The sequence below is a fragment of the Phascolarctos cinereus genome, unplaced genomic scaffold (genome assembly GCF_003287225.1).
Source record: "Phascolarctos cinereus isolate Bilbo 61053 unplaced genomic scaffold, phaCin_HiC Scaffold_2;HRSCAF=192, whole genome shotgun sequence".
NCBI lineage: Eukaryota > Metazoa > Chordata > Mammalia > Diprotodontia > Phascolarctidae > Phascolarctos > Phascolarctos cinereus.
The window spans coordinates 314,362,964-314,380,671 of NW_027555625.1; the positions used below are offsets into that span (position 1 = coordinate 314,362,964).

A 17,708-nucleotide genomic window follows, 5' to 3' on the forward strand; every position below is an offset into this window, starting at 1 on the left:
GTCCAGGGTTGCACAAGAACTAAATGGCAGAACTGGGATTCAAATCCAGGTTCTCTGACTCCAAATCCAGTACTTTTCCCACTATACACCACTGACCCTCATTTAACAGACAGGGAAACAGGTCTAGTGAGGAGAAATGTCTTACCCAAGGTCACACATTAAGTCAGTGGCTCCACCAGGATTAGAACCCAGGTCTTTTGATTCTCTTTGTATGAGAAAATGTATCCTTAGACAAGGGGAAGAGCTGTCTGATCTTAATTATCTTTCAGTTATTCTTCTCACCTCACCCTCAGTTCTGTCTGAACTGAAGCTACCACTAAAGCCTCTGGGTGAATTTCAGACCTTTCCCTGAGGCAGAGGAACTTATGCTCCACTGAGGGAAACCGAGGCATAGAGCTGGTAGCCAAGGACTTGGGGAACAAATCCAGGCCTCCTAGTCTCAGGCTGTCCTCACTAGCCCTGGAGAGCTATGGGATGTTTTGCCTATCCAAGTGCTGGGTCTATAGGATTGATTGGGGGGGGAGGGGCTGGGGTTGGGCTGGGCAGTGTTTGGATGCTGGGGGCCTGGGGGCAGGCACTGCTTACCAATGAAGTTGCCCAGATAGAGTCCAGGAAGAACCTGTAGGAGCACGGAAAGGAGGAAGGTCAGATTTGGGCCACAGTGGGGTTGCAAAGATGGCACCTTCTCCCCTCACCCAACCACCGGGCTGTCCACGAGTTGGAATGAAGGAGAGGTCTTCTGGCCCTTGCTGCCCATGCTTCTCAAACCCTTAGAGCTAGAGATCATGCAATCCAAATCCCCTCAACTTTGCAGGCAAGGAAACAGACCTAAAGAGTGGAAGTGATTCATCTAAGGTCTTATGGGGTAGTAAGGGGCAGAACTGGGATGCAAACCCAGGGCCCTCTGCCACCAAAACCTCTTTCCATTAATTATACCAATACTGACATCAGAAACAGCCTGGTCTCTAAACATTCCTTAAGGAGTGACCTGAGCTTGGCTGAAGATACATAGCTTCTTTCCATCTTCCCCTGGCCCTTGTGCCCCATCTCCACTTCTGTAACTGTCCCCATGATACCTCTCCCAATCTGACCCACCCTTTCTTCTTTCTGAATGACCCAGTCTGCACCCAGGGACTGAGGGGCCAGCCCAGATCAGGGAGGAGAAATCTAAGAATCCTGATGGTCAGGGATAAGTCCAGCACCCTGTTAGCCTGAGTAGATATCTTGATGATCTTCCCTGGGTCAATATGATACTGTGGCTCCAGGGAAAGTTTGGGGACAGGGAGTTCAGCACCCAGAATACTGAAGAGAGATATGCTGCACTCAAGGAAACACTAAAATCCTGGCCCTGAATTAAAAAGATCTCTGAAAGGCAGGTAGGGACAGGGACAGGGTCAGACCTTTAGGAGAAGAGAGACAGAAATACAGAGGTAAAGTCATTGAGAAAAATAAAAAGGCAGACTTAGAAATGGAAAGGGGGACAGAGGACAAAGGGAGAAGTATATAGAGAGACAGAGATGGAAAAAGGACAGACACTTGCAAGAGAAATTTGGAGATGGAGAAACAGAAGGAAGGAGAGGTACAGATAAGACAAAAATAGAAATACAGAGGATGCAAGGAACGATAGATGGAAAGAGATGGGGACAGAAGGACAGAAAGGGATGGAGAGGAATAAAAAGAATATATAGAGAGAAGTACTGAAAAGGCCTTGAGTGATGGAGAGGGAAGAATAGGAGAGAAAGGCAGTATACAGAGACTCAGAGAGGGAGAGAGGGAGGGAGGCAAGGAAGAAAAGGGACCGACAGGACAAAGAGAAATGTAGAAAGGGACCCAGAGATGGAGGAAGGGAGGGAGAGAGGGGCAGAGACAGATAGATAGCCCAAAAGGGGAGGTCACACACAGTGAGGATGAGATGGAATGGCAGAGATGAAGGACAGAACTGAAATGGGAGGGAAGGCGACAGACATGATATACACAGAGCCAGTCAGTCGCTTCCGCAGTGGGTTGAATAGAATTGAGTCAATTTGGTCTCAGAAGAAATTCCTTTTGGGGGGGATGGTGGGACTGGACAGGTGGGGGTCTGCATTGAGGCTCAACCCGCCCTCTATCCCCACTGACTCCTTACCTTGTTCATACCATTCCCCATGGTCCTTGTGGGCCAGCCGGCTGCCCCTGCCTCCTGCTCCCAATCAGGCTCCAGCCCGACAGGGCCCCCAGCTGCCTGGGAGGTCAGATACAGGCGCAGGCGCGGGGCTCTTCCTTCTGGTCCAGCTCTGATGATCCAACCAGCTTTCAAAGGTGCTACTTCTCCCTGAGCCGGCCGGCAGCCTAGGGCTGGGAGACAATGGGCAGAGCCGGAAGGCTCCACCTATTCCCTAATCATGTGCAGGCTGCTGGGCTGCTGACTGGAGGCCAGGCTAAGCTAAATGAACAAAAGCCTCAGTGTCCCTTAACCCCAAGGGCTGTCTTTTGTACCCCCACTAGGGACAAGGAGAGATTGTTTCAACCTTGCAGTGGGAGGCTGGCTCTCGCCTGGAGCCCACTGGCCATGCCCAGGGGATGTGAGCACCTTTGGGGGGAGGGCAAACCCTGTCAGGCTGTCACAAGCAGGCACCATGCATGGATCTGTGGGAAGCTGGACATGTTGGGGGCAGAGGGGGCAGGGAGGGAGGGTGGGGGAGGAAGGAAGGAGGGGACAGGGAAAGATAGTTATTTCCAGGGACTGATTCTGGATGGGATCCCTGTCATTGCTGTGCTGGGTTGAAGATACACAGCCTCTCTGTACCTTGGGTGAGGGAAAGGGGATATTAAGTGAGGGGGAGAGAAGTAGGAATGGGACGATATCTGTCTTAGTTTCACAGACCCATAGAATGTCAGGGCTGGAAAGGACCATTTCACAGATGGGGACAATAAGGTGCACTAAGGAAAAGTAATTCATTCAAAGGCACACATTCAGTTGGTAATAGAGCCTCAACTAGAACTCAAGTCTCTCGACTTCTAAACAATGGCACTCTCTAGTTGCGGAGGAAGTAATAATAGGGACCTCTTCCCAGGATCAGTCTACTTAAGGGAATATATCCCTAATCTAGTCATAGCCTATTTACGGGTGCAGACAGCCCAGGAATGTTTCACTTGGCATAACCAGGGTCTAACACAGTGCCTCACACACAGTAGTTGCTTAATAAATGTTCTTTGAGTTGCGTTTTTGAGGGCAGACAGTGACACCTCCGCAGAGGAGCCACCCCCTCGGCTCTTCACACACACACACACAGAGCAGAAAAGAGGGGCGGCTGGAAGTGACATCATCCTCAGGCGGGTATCCACAGGATCCTTAAGCACAAGGATACATAATTGTACTGCATGCATATACAGTGCAACGAGCCTTGAGAGAGGGTTTCTAGGACCTAGGTGGCGATGAATACTGTCTCTGCCACTCACTTGCTATGTGCCTTTGGGTAGATCGCTTTCCCTCTCTTGGTCTTTAATTAACCAGAGTCACGTACCCTACAGAAAATAAATTTCGTCACCTGGTAAAGCGAAGCGCTCAACTAGGCTACAGACGCTCAGCCGTGGGCAGGTGAGCGCGGTACAAACACGTGGAGGGTGCCAGAGAGTCCCCAGGGTGCGCACTGCGATAGGGTGTCTGCCCCGCCCCTGCTCTCGGTTCCGCCTATCGCGTTCAAGCTCAGTCTCTGATGGACGGGGCGAGGAGGTGGGGGAAGAAGCAGAGGGAGGAAGCGGGCCACAGCGTTGCTTCGGCAACGCGACGCACAGGCAGGAGACGGACGCGGTGGTTGTTTTAAGGCAGGCGCAGGGGGTACTCCAGAAGTCCGGGAGGCAATGCAATGTCCAAACCGAAGGTAAGAAAAGGCCGAGCCAAAAGCAGCGCTGCCGTCCTCCCGAGGAGGCAGACGAAGCTGCCGAAGGCCCACGAACGCCAGCGTCAGCTGGGGATAGGGGACGGAGTAGAGAGCTCCTCCTGGCCTGCGCATGTTTCTGAAAGCAAGTGGGGCAAGAGACTACAAGTCCCAACATGCATTGGACCGCTAAGGCTGTGCTGGTCTGTAGGGAGAGAAACAGGCTCTCTTCTAGTGGCTGTGGGAGTGTCCTTCACCGAAAGGGGGCGGAACTTACAGTGTTACCTTTACTCCCAGGCTTCCATCACTTTCTAGGAACCTTTTTGCCATCCTTCCCCTTTGCATCCGGGCTGCCAAGTCAAAGGCATGCCTTGGATACGGCCTGTGTAGCCAGGGTTCTAGGCCACGTGAGGAGGTGGGGGTAAAGGGCTAAAGAGGTTGTCAGCTCCACCTCCCCTGGGGTGGGAGGGGCTTGCAGGATGGTCCTTGAACTTACCTCCTGCCTCCCTGATTGGTCCCATTTCAGTTCATGGCCTGTGCAAAGCCTAGGTTCAAGGTCTTGCCGTATAGCCTTAAGTATTATCGGACCTGAAAGGAGCCCTAAAGATTTGTTTAGTCTAATTCCTTCACTTATTTTTTTAATCTTTTCTTTTAAAAGAATGACATTTTATTCATACCTTTTGTTTTTACATCACAATAATTAATTTGCCCTCTTCTTTATTATTAGTAATATTACTAGAACTGGACAGTTCCTATAGAACACTTCCAAGTCCAAAACCCACCATGGGTTCCAGTCCTAGGCACCCTGGCTTCAGAGATTCCAGGCCAGGCTGGCTTGATGTACCACCCCACCTGAAATCCTGGCTCCACGGGTACCATGGCTCAAACAAACACCCTATCCAGGCCCTTTTGAGCTGAAGGGATAAAAGCGAGGGAGCAAAATAAGGATGGCCCTTCCCTTTCTTCCAGTTTAAGCCATGGCATCTTCAATGTAAGTGAACTGGGATCTTCACCCCCTGGACCAGGGGTGGGGAACCTGCAGCCTTGAGGCCCTATGTGGCTCTCTAGGTCCTTGGCTGCGGCTTTTTGACTGAGTCCCAATTTTACAGAACAAATCTGATTTGTTCTGTGAAGTTTGGATTCAGTCAAAGGGCTGCACTTGAGACCCTAAAGGGCCACATGTGACCTCCAGGCTGCAGGTTTCCCACGCCTGTTCTGGACTCTGTAGAGTTTCCACAGCAGTTGTTGGAAAAGAATCTAGTGGAAAAATTGGTAGGTGATGCAGGTTATTTAAATTGGACATGCCCAGACCAACTTGGGTTACAGTGATTTGTTGTATTCTTTCATATGGTTGTTTATAGTTTGCCATTAAAAAAAAAACCAACTTCACATTCTTTGACAACTTATTTTTGAGGGAATAACTCTTGGTCATGTATTTGGATCTCGTGTTTTCAGAATTTTTTGTTATAGAGCTATTTTCCCAATTGACAGTTTCCCCTTCTGTCCTAGCTGTTTGGATTTTGTTTGTGTGAAATGTTTTAAAGTTTATGTAGTTAAAATTGTCTGTGACTCCTTTTATTATCACCTCTGGGAAAAGTATCTTCTTCCATTCTTCTCTGATATTTAAAAAATTATGTGACCATTTCTGTTTAAGTTGGGTATTCCTTTAAAACTCAATGTAAAAAAATTTTTTTATAGAGACTTATTGTGGTATAGATGTAGGTGTAAGCCTATTTCCTGCCAAACTATTTTTTAGATTTCCCAGTAGTTCTTGGGGGCAGCTAGGTGGTGCAATGGATAAAGTGATTGGCCTGGAGTCAGGAAGATTCATCTTTCTGAGTTCAAATTTGGCCTCAGAAAATTATTAGCTGTGTGACCCTGGGCAAATCACTTAACCCTGTTTGCCTCAGTTTCCTCATCTGTAAAATGAGCTGGAGAAGGAAATGACAAACCACTCTAGTATTTTTGCCAAGAAAACCCCAAATGAGATCATGGATTCGGACACAATTGAAACTGAAAAACAACAAAAGTAGCTCTTGTCAAACTGGGATTCTTTTCCCATATAGTTAATGTTCTTGGGTCTCTCTGGCCACTACTTCTCAGTTTCATTTGCTGGATCCTTATACGTAGCCCACCCCCTAAAATTGGGTATATATGTATATGTGTATGTATATGTATGTATGTGTATATACATATACACATATATATGTATACATACATGCATACACACACATACACACACATATATCTCCCAAGGCTCTATCTCTACACCTGCTCTCTTTTATCTGCTTCCATAGGTTCAATTATCATAAGTATATAGATGACATAAACAGCCTTAGTCTCTCCTGAGCCCCAGACCTGCATCATTAACTGCTGTTAAAGCCCAACATGTGCAAAATAGAATTCATTACCTTTCTCCCCAAAACCTTCTTCCTAACTCCCCTATTTCTTTTCTTTTCTTTTTTTTTTTTTTGCTTTTAGGCAGTTGGGGTTAAGTGACTTGCCCAGGGTCACACAGCTAGTAAGTATCAAGTGTTTGGTCTGAGGCCAGATTTGAACTCAGGTCCTCCTGACTTCAGGGCTGGTGCTCTATCCACTGTGCCACCTAGCTGCCCCCTAACTCCCCTATTTCTGTTGGTGATACCATAATCCTGTGGTCACTGAAGTTTGTAACTTAGGAGTCATCCTTAACCCTTCACTCACCCTCCCCTCTCATAAACAGTTGCCAAGTCCCGTCAATCTCCACAGTATCTTTTGAGCCCATGACCTCGTCCATTCACATCACCTCCGCCCTCTCTCCTACTCCAGGCCTCAAGTCCTTCTCTTCTCCATTCCATTCTCTACATAGCTGCCTGTCTGAAAGGACAGGTCTGCCCCCGCTACTGCCTGTTGAGAAAGCTCCTGTGGCTCTCTGTTGTCTCCAGGTTAAAACACAGCCCTTTCGCTATTGAAATCCCCTCGCTCTCTGGCTCCAGCCTAGCTGCACTGTGCACTATTTAGCTGTTGCCTCTCCCTCTCAATGCCTCTCCCCTTGCCTGGAAAGCATTCCTTCTTTACCTCTGATTTGTACAATTCCTAGCTTCCTTTTAAAGTTTAGCTCAAGAACGACCTCCTACTGGAGGCTTTTCCTGATCCCCTCTGCTTCTAGGGCCTTCTTCCCCAAATTACTTTGTGTTTTGTTTTGTGTATACTTTGCTTATTTGTGTACATGTTGTTTCACTGTCAGAATGTAAGCTCTGACACACAGGAGATAATGCCTACTTATTACTTGGTTGGTTTGGTCTAATCTAACTCTGGGGCTTCTGTAACTTCTCCATTTTAAAGAGGGAGAAATGGAGGCACAGAGAACAGAAGGGACTTGCCCAAGGTTTTGTGCCCAGGCGGTGGTTTGTGATCCAAGAACAAAATGGTCCCATATCTCCACAGACACAGAGACCGGCCTCACAAGGCCTCCTTCCCTTCATCTGGCAACAGTCTGACCTTTGGTAGAACGTGTTGGTCTCTTCCCTGTCCTTCAGCACAACTGTAAGAAAAGGGCCCTGCATAGGGAGACCTCAGGCAGTTCCTGCTGTCGAGTTCTCCTGCCTGGTGGAATTGCTGATCTCCTGCCTCCTTTTTTTAAATTCCAGAATCAGTGTGCTAAGGGCCATGGTGCACCAAAGGCGAAAGAGCGGTGAGTGGCCTGGCTTTGGAGGAAGACAAGAAGGAAAGGGCTTTGGTTGTCCGGTTCCGAGGCCAGAAGCAGTTATATAGCGCGTGGCTCCAGCGTTTGTAAAGCTGTTCAGCTTCTGTTATCTCCCTTGATCCTCCCAGCAGCTTCTGGGAGCATAGCAGTAGTGGCTTTGTGGCCCTTGTTTTGCAAATGAGAAGGCAAGGCGCAGAGTTGTTCCTCCTGAAGTCACTCACCTGGCCAGAGAACTGAGTGACTAGAAGGGCAGAATGCTTTTGGATTTTGTAATTGTTCCAAAGTCATTCCAGCTGAGCAGTGGTGGAAAGAACATTAGCTGTGGAGTAACAAGACTTGTGTTCAAATCCTGACTATGCCCTTATTATCTCTGTGACTGGGCAAGTGGCTTAACCTCTCTGGGCCTCAGATTCCTCATTTATAAAATGAGGGGGTCAGACAACCAGATGACCTGGAAAGGCATTTCCAGATATAAGTCTGTGATCTATAACGCATTCTGTTTCCCTGATGAGGGCCTCATTTTTTTCCTCCCATCCATAAAATGAGAGGATTGGGCTAGATGGCATAGAAGTTCACTCTTAGACCTGACAGTCTGGGATTCTTAAGTGTGTGCGAGATAAACTTTGTCGTTTGTTTTATTTGATTGGCAACAGCAAAATCTCTTCCCTTATCTTCTCCATAGTTTTTTTTTCCCCTTACTTAGCCTAGTTGTTCACTCCTCACTTTTAGAAATTGCAGGATCCTAAGCTCAGGGTCTTGGGATTCCAAATTCTGAAGCTAGGAGGGAGTTGAAAGACAGGTTGGAAGGCTGTGGGGAAGGCAAGGGAAGGAAGGAGAGGCGGAGGGAAGAGACTTACAGCCTTCTTTTCATATCCTTCTTCTGCCTTCCCAGAACTTCCCTTGGAAAGTTGTTGACTTTCTGAAATTTTTGATGTGGATGTGTCTCTTAGGGACCAGAAAGTATGCATCCGATTCAAGTGTGCTGTCATGAATACTCTTACGGACGTCCTTCGCTGCAGGCCTGGCTGGGTGGAAGTGAAGGAGTAAGGCAGCCCTTCCCTCACTTCTCTGCTTTGAGTGTTTCCTGCTATCCTTTGGATTCCCATTTTCCCTTGGTTAAGGAGAGGAGGGGGTAGTTCTTGACCATTCACACATTGGAACTCACCACAAAGAAAGCAATCTGCTCAATCCAGACTGTGCTTAAGGGTCTTTTTGTCTCAGCCCCCTGTATGACCTCAGGTACAGCCCCCAGTTTAGTGGGTGAACTGCTCAAGGTTGAAGAGCCACTTTTCCAAGTGACCAGTGGTTTTCCTATTGAGAATGTATAGGAAAAAGCCAAGCTCCCATCTCCATATGGTTCTCTAACTCCCATCTCTGCTGCCCCTCCAAGCCAAAAGGGAATGGGGACAGGAAATCTTAGCCCTACCTCCACAGGGAGGCAGCAGGGACCCTCCTAGGTGTTTCTTTGTATCCTGCAGAACTAACTCCTTTGAATATAGGTCTGGGTGCTCAGTCATCTGAGAACTCATTCATTTGTGAGACCTTTTAGCTGAATTCCAGAATATTTTTCTTTTCCTATTTCTCTCCTATCTCAAGGGTTCCTTTTCCAGCTAACTCTCCATTATCTGTACTAATGCATGAATAGGGGGGTAGTGTTCTGAAGTGGATAGAGGAGTAGATTTGGAGTGAGAGGATCTGTATTTGAATCCTGGAAAAGTCAAGGCCTAAATCCAGTTCCCCTGATTCCTTGTCCAGAGGGGTCTTTCTCTGGTGCCCTTGACCTGTAGGTAGGCCTTCTCTGGGCCTTAGGCCCTGCCCCTTCAGTAGTCAGAGAGTAGGAAGGTTGGGTTGTGGTTTCCCCAGCCACTCTCAATTGTCAAGACTACAATCCTTCAAGTTTCCTTGGTGACCAAAGCTTGTGTTTCCTGCAGTGAGGGGGAATGGGATTTCTACTGGTGTGACGTCAGCTGGCTTCGGGAGAACTTTGACCACACCTATATGGATGAACACGTCCGAATCAGCCACTTCCGAAATCACTACGAGGTGAAGCATTTTGGGGGAGCTGGAAAGGCGTAACGGGTCCCCCTTGGAAGGATTACATTTGTCCTTGTTTGGGGCAGTCTCTTCTTCCCAGCTTGTTTGAGTTGCTGGAATATCCAGGCTGAAGGGAATCGCTTTCTCCAGGCAGCAGTATAAATTGAGCATGGGCACAGAGCCTAGCAGCACAGGCTTTGGCCTGGCCATGGGCATAAGGGTTCAGATGCACGTGGGGGGCCAGAGGTGAGGGGCATGGGTTGAATGCAAGGCTCAGGTAGGAGAGAGGACTGGCTGACCCTGTTCCTATGTGGTCCCTCAGCTGACGAGGAAGAACTACATGGTAAAGAACCTGAAACGCTTTCGGAAGCAGCTGGAGAGAGATGTGGGCAAATTAGAAGCAGCTAAGTGTGACTTCTTCCCTAAGACCTTTGAACTGCCTTCTGATTATCATCTCTTTGTGGAGGAGTTTAGAAAAACTCCTGGCATTACCTGGATCATGAAACCTGTGAGTCCAAGAAAGTCATTACACACACACACACACACACACACACACACACACACACACACACACACAGCAGGAAGCCATGGTTCTAAGGCATCAGAGAAATCAGTCCATAGGACTCAGAGATAATGAATATACTCCCTGTTCCTTCTCAGCTGCTTTTCTTGAGAATTCTACAAGGAAGGTGGGGAGAACCCTGGGTTTGGAGGCCGAAGCCCTGGGCTTGAAGCAGGCTTCAAACAACTTCACAGAACAAATCCCCTTAATAAAAGAATTTGTTCTGTAAAACTTGGACTCAGTCAAGGGGCCACACTTGAGGCCCAAGAGGGCCACATGTGGCCTCTAGACTGCAGGTTCCCCACCCCTGCCTAGAGTGTTTATGTTTGTAGAGATTCTCTTCCCTACTCCTTTTCTAATAGATTTATTCTTGACTAAATATTTTAATTTTAAAATGCATGTCCCTTCTCTGGTTTGCTAGCTTGGTTCAAGTGGAATTTAGCTAATTTTGGAGGTTCCCAGCTAAGCTTGGATGGGGAATGGAACCTGGGATGAATCTAGCACTGAGCAGACTGGGCTGTATTTATGGGGGTCTTGTCTGGGATATTTAACGATGTTCATTGAGTGTTGGGTCAAGCGTTAAAGATGTCTTTGGAAAACTTTTTTGGAGGGACAGAAAAGTCTAGGCTTCATTGACTTTTTCCCCTTTTCATTTTTATTGAAATAGTTTGTTCTTTTTGTCCTTTATGTTCTCCAGTATCCCTGGCTTCCCTACCCCCTTTGCCTTGTAACAAAGAATAAAAAAGCAAAGGGAGAAGCAAATGCAATAAAACTAACCACACCTAATCATATGCTGGTAAATGTTTTAACAGTTAAACGTCTAAGGGAAAAGAAGTGTGCACGATAACACTTTTAAGTTTAATCTTCAATTAGCATTTTCTCTATCCCTTTGAGGTTCTCATACTGGAAATTTAACAACCAGCTCTCCAAACTGGTTGGAGCTGCAGCATACCCCTGTTCCATCCCCACTGTATACTCAACTCTACAAAGAAGAGATCGCTTTTTCTCATCAATTTTCTGGGGCCAAGCTTGATCAATGTAATTATATAGCGTTGTTTTATTTTGTTGTTCTTTCTATTTACATTGTTGTAGTCATTGTGCATGTTATTTTTCTGGGTCTGCTTACTTCATCTAAATCTTCCCATGCTTCTCTGATTTCTTCATCTTCATTGTTTCTTATGGTGCAGTAATACTTCATTATATTCATGTACCACAATTTGTTTAGCTATTCCCAAATCAATAGGCGTCCCTTTTGTTTCCAGTTTTTTGGTACCAAAAGAAGTGCTACTATGAATATTTTGGTGTCTATGGGACCTTTCTGGTTTTGACCTCCTTAGGATATATGATTAGCAGTGGAACCTCTGGGTTAAAAGGTATGGACATTTTGGTCACTTATTTTTAGCATAATTCCAAATTGTTTTCCAGAATTTTGGGATCAATTTACAGCTCTATTGACAGTGTACCAGTATGTATATCTTTCTGTAGCTTCTTTAATGTTTACCTTTTTCATCTTTAGTCATTTTTGCCAATGTACTTGGTATGACCTTGGTATGACCTACAGGATTCAATAGAATGCAGGCTACACTAGATGATAAAAATCACCTGTTACACCTCTGTTGCTGTAAGTGTATCAAAGGCAGCCTCCTAATTGTTCAGAGAAAACAGTGATGGGCAGGAAGACATTGGAGGTGACAAAAGGTGGCCCCAAGTGGCTCTGAGACCTTTTCTCAAATATGTCCTGTAGACAGAAGGACTGAAATCAACTAACTCTCAAGAGGTGCAGACTCTGATTAGAGGTGAGAAGACTTTCAAGTTAGAGGGAAGAAGAGGGGAAACTTTGTAGCCAGATGCTGTAGTAGTGGCATCCAGGAACCAGAAGTCTAAGCAATTCCTGACACCTCACAGGGCAAGAGGAGGAAATATCCAGACTTTGAAAACTGAGAGACGTGCTGCATGGAGGTCCAGGTGTTAGGCAGCTGAAGCTGGCCAATCTCCGTCAGGCTGTACCAGAGATCTTACCATACCCATCCCAGCAGAGAGTCCCTTTCAAAGGTTACCTCCCAGGGTGAAGGCCTTAATCCATCCTGCCTCTCCTTCTAGTGTGTGTTTGCAGAGGTGGTTTTCCCTATTCTTTTGCTAATTCTTTTGGTACTTCTTAAATGTTTGAAATCCTTTGTAACTCCTGTTAAATCCAATAGTTTAAGTGATTACAGGATTGAGTAGAATAATGCAGGCTACACTAGATGAGTGTCTCAGTCATCCTTATCAAAAGCCAGTTATCAACAGACTTTTGAAGTGTCTCTATGTGCTAAAAGTAACAACAAAATGAAAATCTTTCTATTCTCTAGAAGCTTTGTTCTGTTGGAGGAGACAGTCTCTACATTTATAAGCATATCTAGTAAGAACACAAAATAAACAAGGTGGTTAAATACAACATAGTTACAGAGGGAGAAAGAACACTATCAGTTGAGGGAATCAGTAAAACCATCCTAGAGAGAAGCTTGAGTAGAGACTCCAGGGAAGTGAAGGATTCTTTAAGGCAGAGGTGAGAGGCCCAGGCGCTGACACAACTACCACACAAGCAGGGAGACAGATGGGAATGGAGTGTAGTATTTGAGGATCAGGATGAGGCCAGTTTCTCTGGATTGAAGAATGTGGGGAGGAGAGTAAAGTAGAATTAAGCCAGAAAGATGGATTATTAGGCACGTACTATATGCAAAGCACCGTGCTAAGTGCTTGGGTTACAAATAGAAAATTATGCACAGACCTTGCTCACACAGAGCTCCTATTTTAGCGGGGGAGACAACACCTAGGAGATTTCAGCTGCAAGTCAGATGGGAAGGGTCCATAGTCCTTAGGGTACGGCAGCAAAACAGATGGTAATGCATCTTCTTTGATGTTTCCACTAATAAAATCTTATCTGTTTCTGATTTTGAATCATGTGACAGTGTTAAGGACTTTGATGTTGAGAACTTTCTTTTCTGGGTCTCGGGAAGTGGGGGCTTTAGCACCTGCAGAGGCATTTGCCAACCCACATCTTTATAGGGGTTGCTTCCTATGATATGTGTTGAGGGCTGGGCTGGAAGTAGGGCTTGTGACCTGGGGGTAGGAGAGACGTTGATACTGAAGCATATTCTTGGAATTCTTGAGTATAGGGTCTTAGACTGTCTCCATCAGGCTACAGGGAGGAAGGTGGTGGTCGAAGTGGTGGCATTGGTTTGGCTCAGCTGGCATATGCTACCTACTGTCTCTCCCTCAGGGTACCTTGCTGGTTCAACTAGGCTGTGATGAATGAATGAATGAATGAATAATCAAGCATTTACTAAGAGCTTACTAATGGGCAGACACTTTGCTAAGTATCGGAGATACAGATCTAGGCAAGCAAGAAAGTCTCTGCCTTCGAGAATCTGAGATTTACACTGGGGAAGGCAACACATAAAGGGTAGATAGAAGCCAGGGGAATAAAGTCATGGTTTGGAAATGGTTGGGAAGTACTTGGAGTCCTGGTTTGGTCAAGACAAAGTGAAAATTAAGCTATAAGGGCTCAGGGACCCAGGAGCAAAGTCCAGGTGGTTTTGGTGGAAGGGGACAGAAGAGTTTATATTTTATCCTCGAGGCACTAGGAATCTACTAGAATTTATTGTGAAGGGGAATAACATAGATCTGTGTTTAAGGAAAATCACTCAAAATCACTTTGGTAGTTGTGAAAAGGATGGATTAGAGTGGGAAGAGATGAGGCAAGAGATGAGAAATATATGAAGGTGGAAAAGGCAAAATTCAACAATTGATTGGCTATGCAAGCTGATACATGAGTGGGTGAGGAGTTGAGGGTAACACTAAGGTTGTAAAGCTGAGAGGCTGGAAGAATAGAGGTGCTTCTGACAGATATAGGGAAGTTCTGAATAGGAGTAGGTTTTGGGGAAGAGATGACCACTTCTCTTTTGGACATGTTGAGTTAAAACGGTCTCTTGGGCCATCCCTTTCAAAATGTCCAGTAAGCAGTAGGACTTAATCCTACATTACCAGAAGGAGGCTGAAATTGGACATATAGATGTGTGAGCAGCTGTGTGGATGTGATAATTAAACCCATGGGAGCTGATGAGGCCAAGAATTGAGAGAGTGTAAGGAAAAAGAGGAGAGAGCCTAGGACTGTCTTAGGGGGAGCACTCACAGGTCGGGGGCCTGATATCCAGAGGAAACAGAGGAGTTGTCAAGACAGGTAGGATAGTGTCATAAAAACCCAGAGATGAGAGAGCATCCAGGGAGAGAAGGTGCTCAACACTGCAGGTGCAGCAGAGAGGTCTGCAAGGATGAGGACTGGGAAAGGACTGTCAGGATTATTGGTTAAGAGATGATTGGCAAGCAGTTTCAGCTGAGTAATGAGGTTGGAAGCCAGCTGAGGACTGAATTAGAGCTCTGGAAAGGAGTTTAAACAGCTTTCTCTAGGAGTTCGGCCAAGAAATGGAGTAGAGATATAGGGTGGTAGGTTGAGGTAATGGATAGGGAGAGGGATGCAAGTATGGAGGAGCCCTGGGTGTGTTTGAAGGCGGTAGAGAAGGAACTAGTAGACAGGGAGAGGAGATGAGAAGATGTGTGTGTGTGAGTGTGTGAGAGAGAGAGAGAGAGAGAGAGAGAGAGAGAGAGAGAGAGAGAGAGAGAGAGAGAGAGAATGAGAATGATTAAGTGCTATATTTTTGCTGGGCACTGTGCTAGGTGGATACCAAAAATAAGACAGTCCCTACCCTTAAGGAACTTCCATTCTATTGGGGAGACACCATGAATATATGTAGTGGGGATCTAGCAGAGGCATAAACAAAAAAAAATGAAGTTAATTTGGGAAAGGGAGGCACTGGCAGCTGGGGGAGCAAGAAAGGCCTTTTGTAGGAGGTGTTGCTTGTTCTGGGTCTTGAAGAAAACTGTAGATTTCCAAGAGCTGGAGGTTGGTAGGGACTACATTCCAGGCATAGAGGGGACAGCCATTGCAGCGGCATAAAGACAGATGGTGAAGGGTCATGTATGAGGAGCAGCAAGGACACTCTGGCTGGCCTAGAGAGTGCAGAGAGGGGAGCATCATAGCTTCCCTCTCTTGGTCCTTCCCCGTCCTCCTCCCTTGTTCCCTTGCTGCACAGAGCAGAGGGACTCTGGGGTGGGGATGCTTATTTCTCCCCTCCCCCTTCCCCTCTCCTCTCCCCCTCGCCAAGAGTCAGGGTTACTGTTAAGGTTTAATGAAAATAAAAAGATTTATCAAATACTCCTATTTGATACTCCTGTAGGAGTATAAAATACTCCTATATTAATTTGTCCATTGCCCAATAAATTAGTGATTTGTGATAAACTAAAGGCCACGGGAGGAAGAAGCAGGCTACATGCATAAATCTTGCATGAAGGGTATTCCTTGTAGTCAATAGTGGTCTCAGAATAATGGATCTCAGGTGACAGGCTCCTCAGACCTGTTTTGACTTGGATTGCTACCAGCTGAGATACTGGCCAGTGGAAGAAAGTGGGTAGCTTAAGAGAAAGGGGAGTATCTCAGCAATAGGCTAGTGGGGAGGGAGAGAGTTGTAACTAACCTTCAAGGATTTCAGGGGCTGAACCACAGATGGCTTACCACCAGCTATTTGGGTATGGGAGGAGGTGGGGTGGAGTGGATGGGATTAGGGGTAGAGCTGCTTAATACCTTTCATAAACTCAGAATCCCTTCCTTCCTTCCTTTATTGACATAGCTAATGTGGAAATTTGTTTTGCTTGACTATACATATTTTTAGTTTTAAAAAATGTTTTTTCTTGTCAGGAGAGAAAGAATTCTAAAATGAAAATGAAAATTGAATAAAAAAAATCTTCCTAAGATGGCTTGCAGGTTTTCTTTTTTTATATAAAAAAGGGTCCCATTTCTGAAATAGAGATATTTCAGTTTTTCTAGTTCCCAGGAATTCCTGGAACAGTGATTGGTTGGATGGGATAGTAAGAATGGGATCAATGATTCATCTGTCTTACCTCTGGTTAGGATAGTAAATGTGTTATTTACAAGAACTAGGTAGGGTGCTGTAAAAAGTTACTTCACTTGGAAGTGAGAGAATTATTTGACTTTTGGAGATGGGAGAGAGCTTCCTAAAAATTTAGTAATGTAAGAAAAATAGTGAAATTGAGGAGGTAAATGGAAAATAATCAAAGTATCCTAAGGAATTTTCTTTATCTCTAACCTAAGCAGAAAAGCCTTGGGGTTTGCTTCTCCAAGAACAATAACCCTTTGCTTTAAAGGTAAGTTACAGTTTTTCCATTTCAATTCTAGATATGAATTCTGACTCAGATAGGATGGGAGAAGGGGACTTTCACAGTGATTCTAATGTCGAAGAGAAAAAGGTCTCAGTTTATCAGTGTAACTACCCACGCTTGTACATGTTCTCTGGCAAGAAATAGCAACTCTTTTACATTCATGATGGAAAGTTGGCATTTGCCGTTGCAAAACTCCTAAAGAGCAAACACATTCTCATATATATATTTTTGATCAGGGATATGCAACTACAAAGACTAGAGGAGGAGTTGAGATCCTGATTCTGGGTCCATAGTTCCCAAGTCTTCATATCAAGACTGGCCCTGCTGAATGGATGAGTTGGAATCAGTTCAACTATAAACTGTATTATCTCTATTGCACCCATGAAGGCCAAGCAAAGTAAACTGTGCATTTACTAGAACTTCTGGCATTAGAATAGTCTTTGATCTAGTGCGGGAGAGGCTGCTACATGGGTGAAGCTGAGGAGGTGGTGTTTTATTATGGATTGTTTCTTAGTTTTTATTGGTCCCATACCAGGAGTAGCATATGTTATACTGTTCGTTGTGTTTTGTTTGCTCCTGTTGGGAGGTAAATCCATTTTGCCAAGGAGACATTAGTAGCACTCCGTGAAATGTAGTTTTGAACTAAGAAGGTGGGGTTTTACAGTAGATTCAAAACCACAAGACAGCACTGCTCACCAGTGAAGAAAGAAGAATTGTCTTGACTGTTTGTGGGCCTGGATTAAAGTACTTTATGTTTTGTATTTTTTTTTCATCTGAAATAAAGTTTGTCTTATATTCAGTGTATTAGGTTAAGTGCTTGCATTTCCTTTTTGTGGAGATTTAGACAGGAGCTATATACTCTGATGTTCCCATGGGACACCCTGAGCAAAATAAGTAAAATTCTAATTTTCTCATGGGAAAGCCTGAGTGAAGGTCTAAGTCACATAGAATGGTTTATGACTGCAAGCTCAATATGAGTCAACAATGATAGGTCAGCCAGGAAATGTAATGTGAACTACAGTAAGAGGCTGAGCTTCCAGGAAGAAAGAGGTGGAGGTTTACTAGAGTCTACCATAAGCATCTATTAAATGCCTCAGGCAGCTCGGTGGTACAGTAAATAGAGTGCTCAGCCTGGAGTCAGGAAGATCTGAAGCTGTGTGGCCCTAGGCAAGGCAACTTAATCCTGTTTGCCTCAGTTCCTCATCTGTAAAATGAGCTGGAGAAGGAAATGGCAAACCATTCTAGGATCTTTGCTACGAAAACCCCAAATGGGGTCATGAAGAGTCTGACACAACTG

The 17,708-nt window shown here is 45.5% G+C and overlaps 2 protein-coding genes across 2 annotated transcripts in view; one reads left to right on the forward strand and one right to left on the reverse strand.

Moving 5' to 3' along the window:
• DUSP15 (dual specificity phosphatase 15) overlaps positions 1–17,708 on the reverse strand; it is a 53,650-nt gene that overhangs the window by 13,552 nt on the left and 22,390 nt on the right. Inside the window, 2 exon segments of the mRNA XM_020990708.2 lie at positions 586–619; positions 2,126–2,368. Coding sequence (XP_020846367.1) covers positions 586–619; positions 2,126–2,368 — 277 coding nt within the window.
• TTLL9 (tubulin tyrosine ligase like 9) overlaps positions 3,713–17,708 on the forward strand; it is a 36,771-nt gene continuing 22,775 nt past the window's right edge. Inside the window, 5 exon segments of the mRNA XM_078150201.1 lie at positions 3,713–3,860; positions 7,487–7,530; positions 8,493–8,585; positions 9,474–9,585; positions 9,899–10,084. Of these exon segments, the coding sequence (XP_078006327.1) occupies positions 3,846–3,860; positions 7,487–7,530; positions 8,493–8,585; positions 9,474–9,585; positions 9,899–10,084 (450 nt within the window). The 5' untranslated portion in view covers positions 3,713–3,845.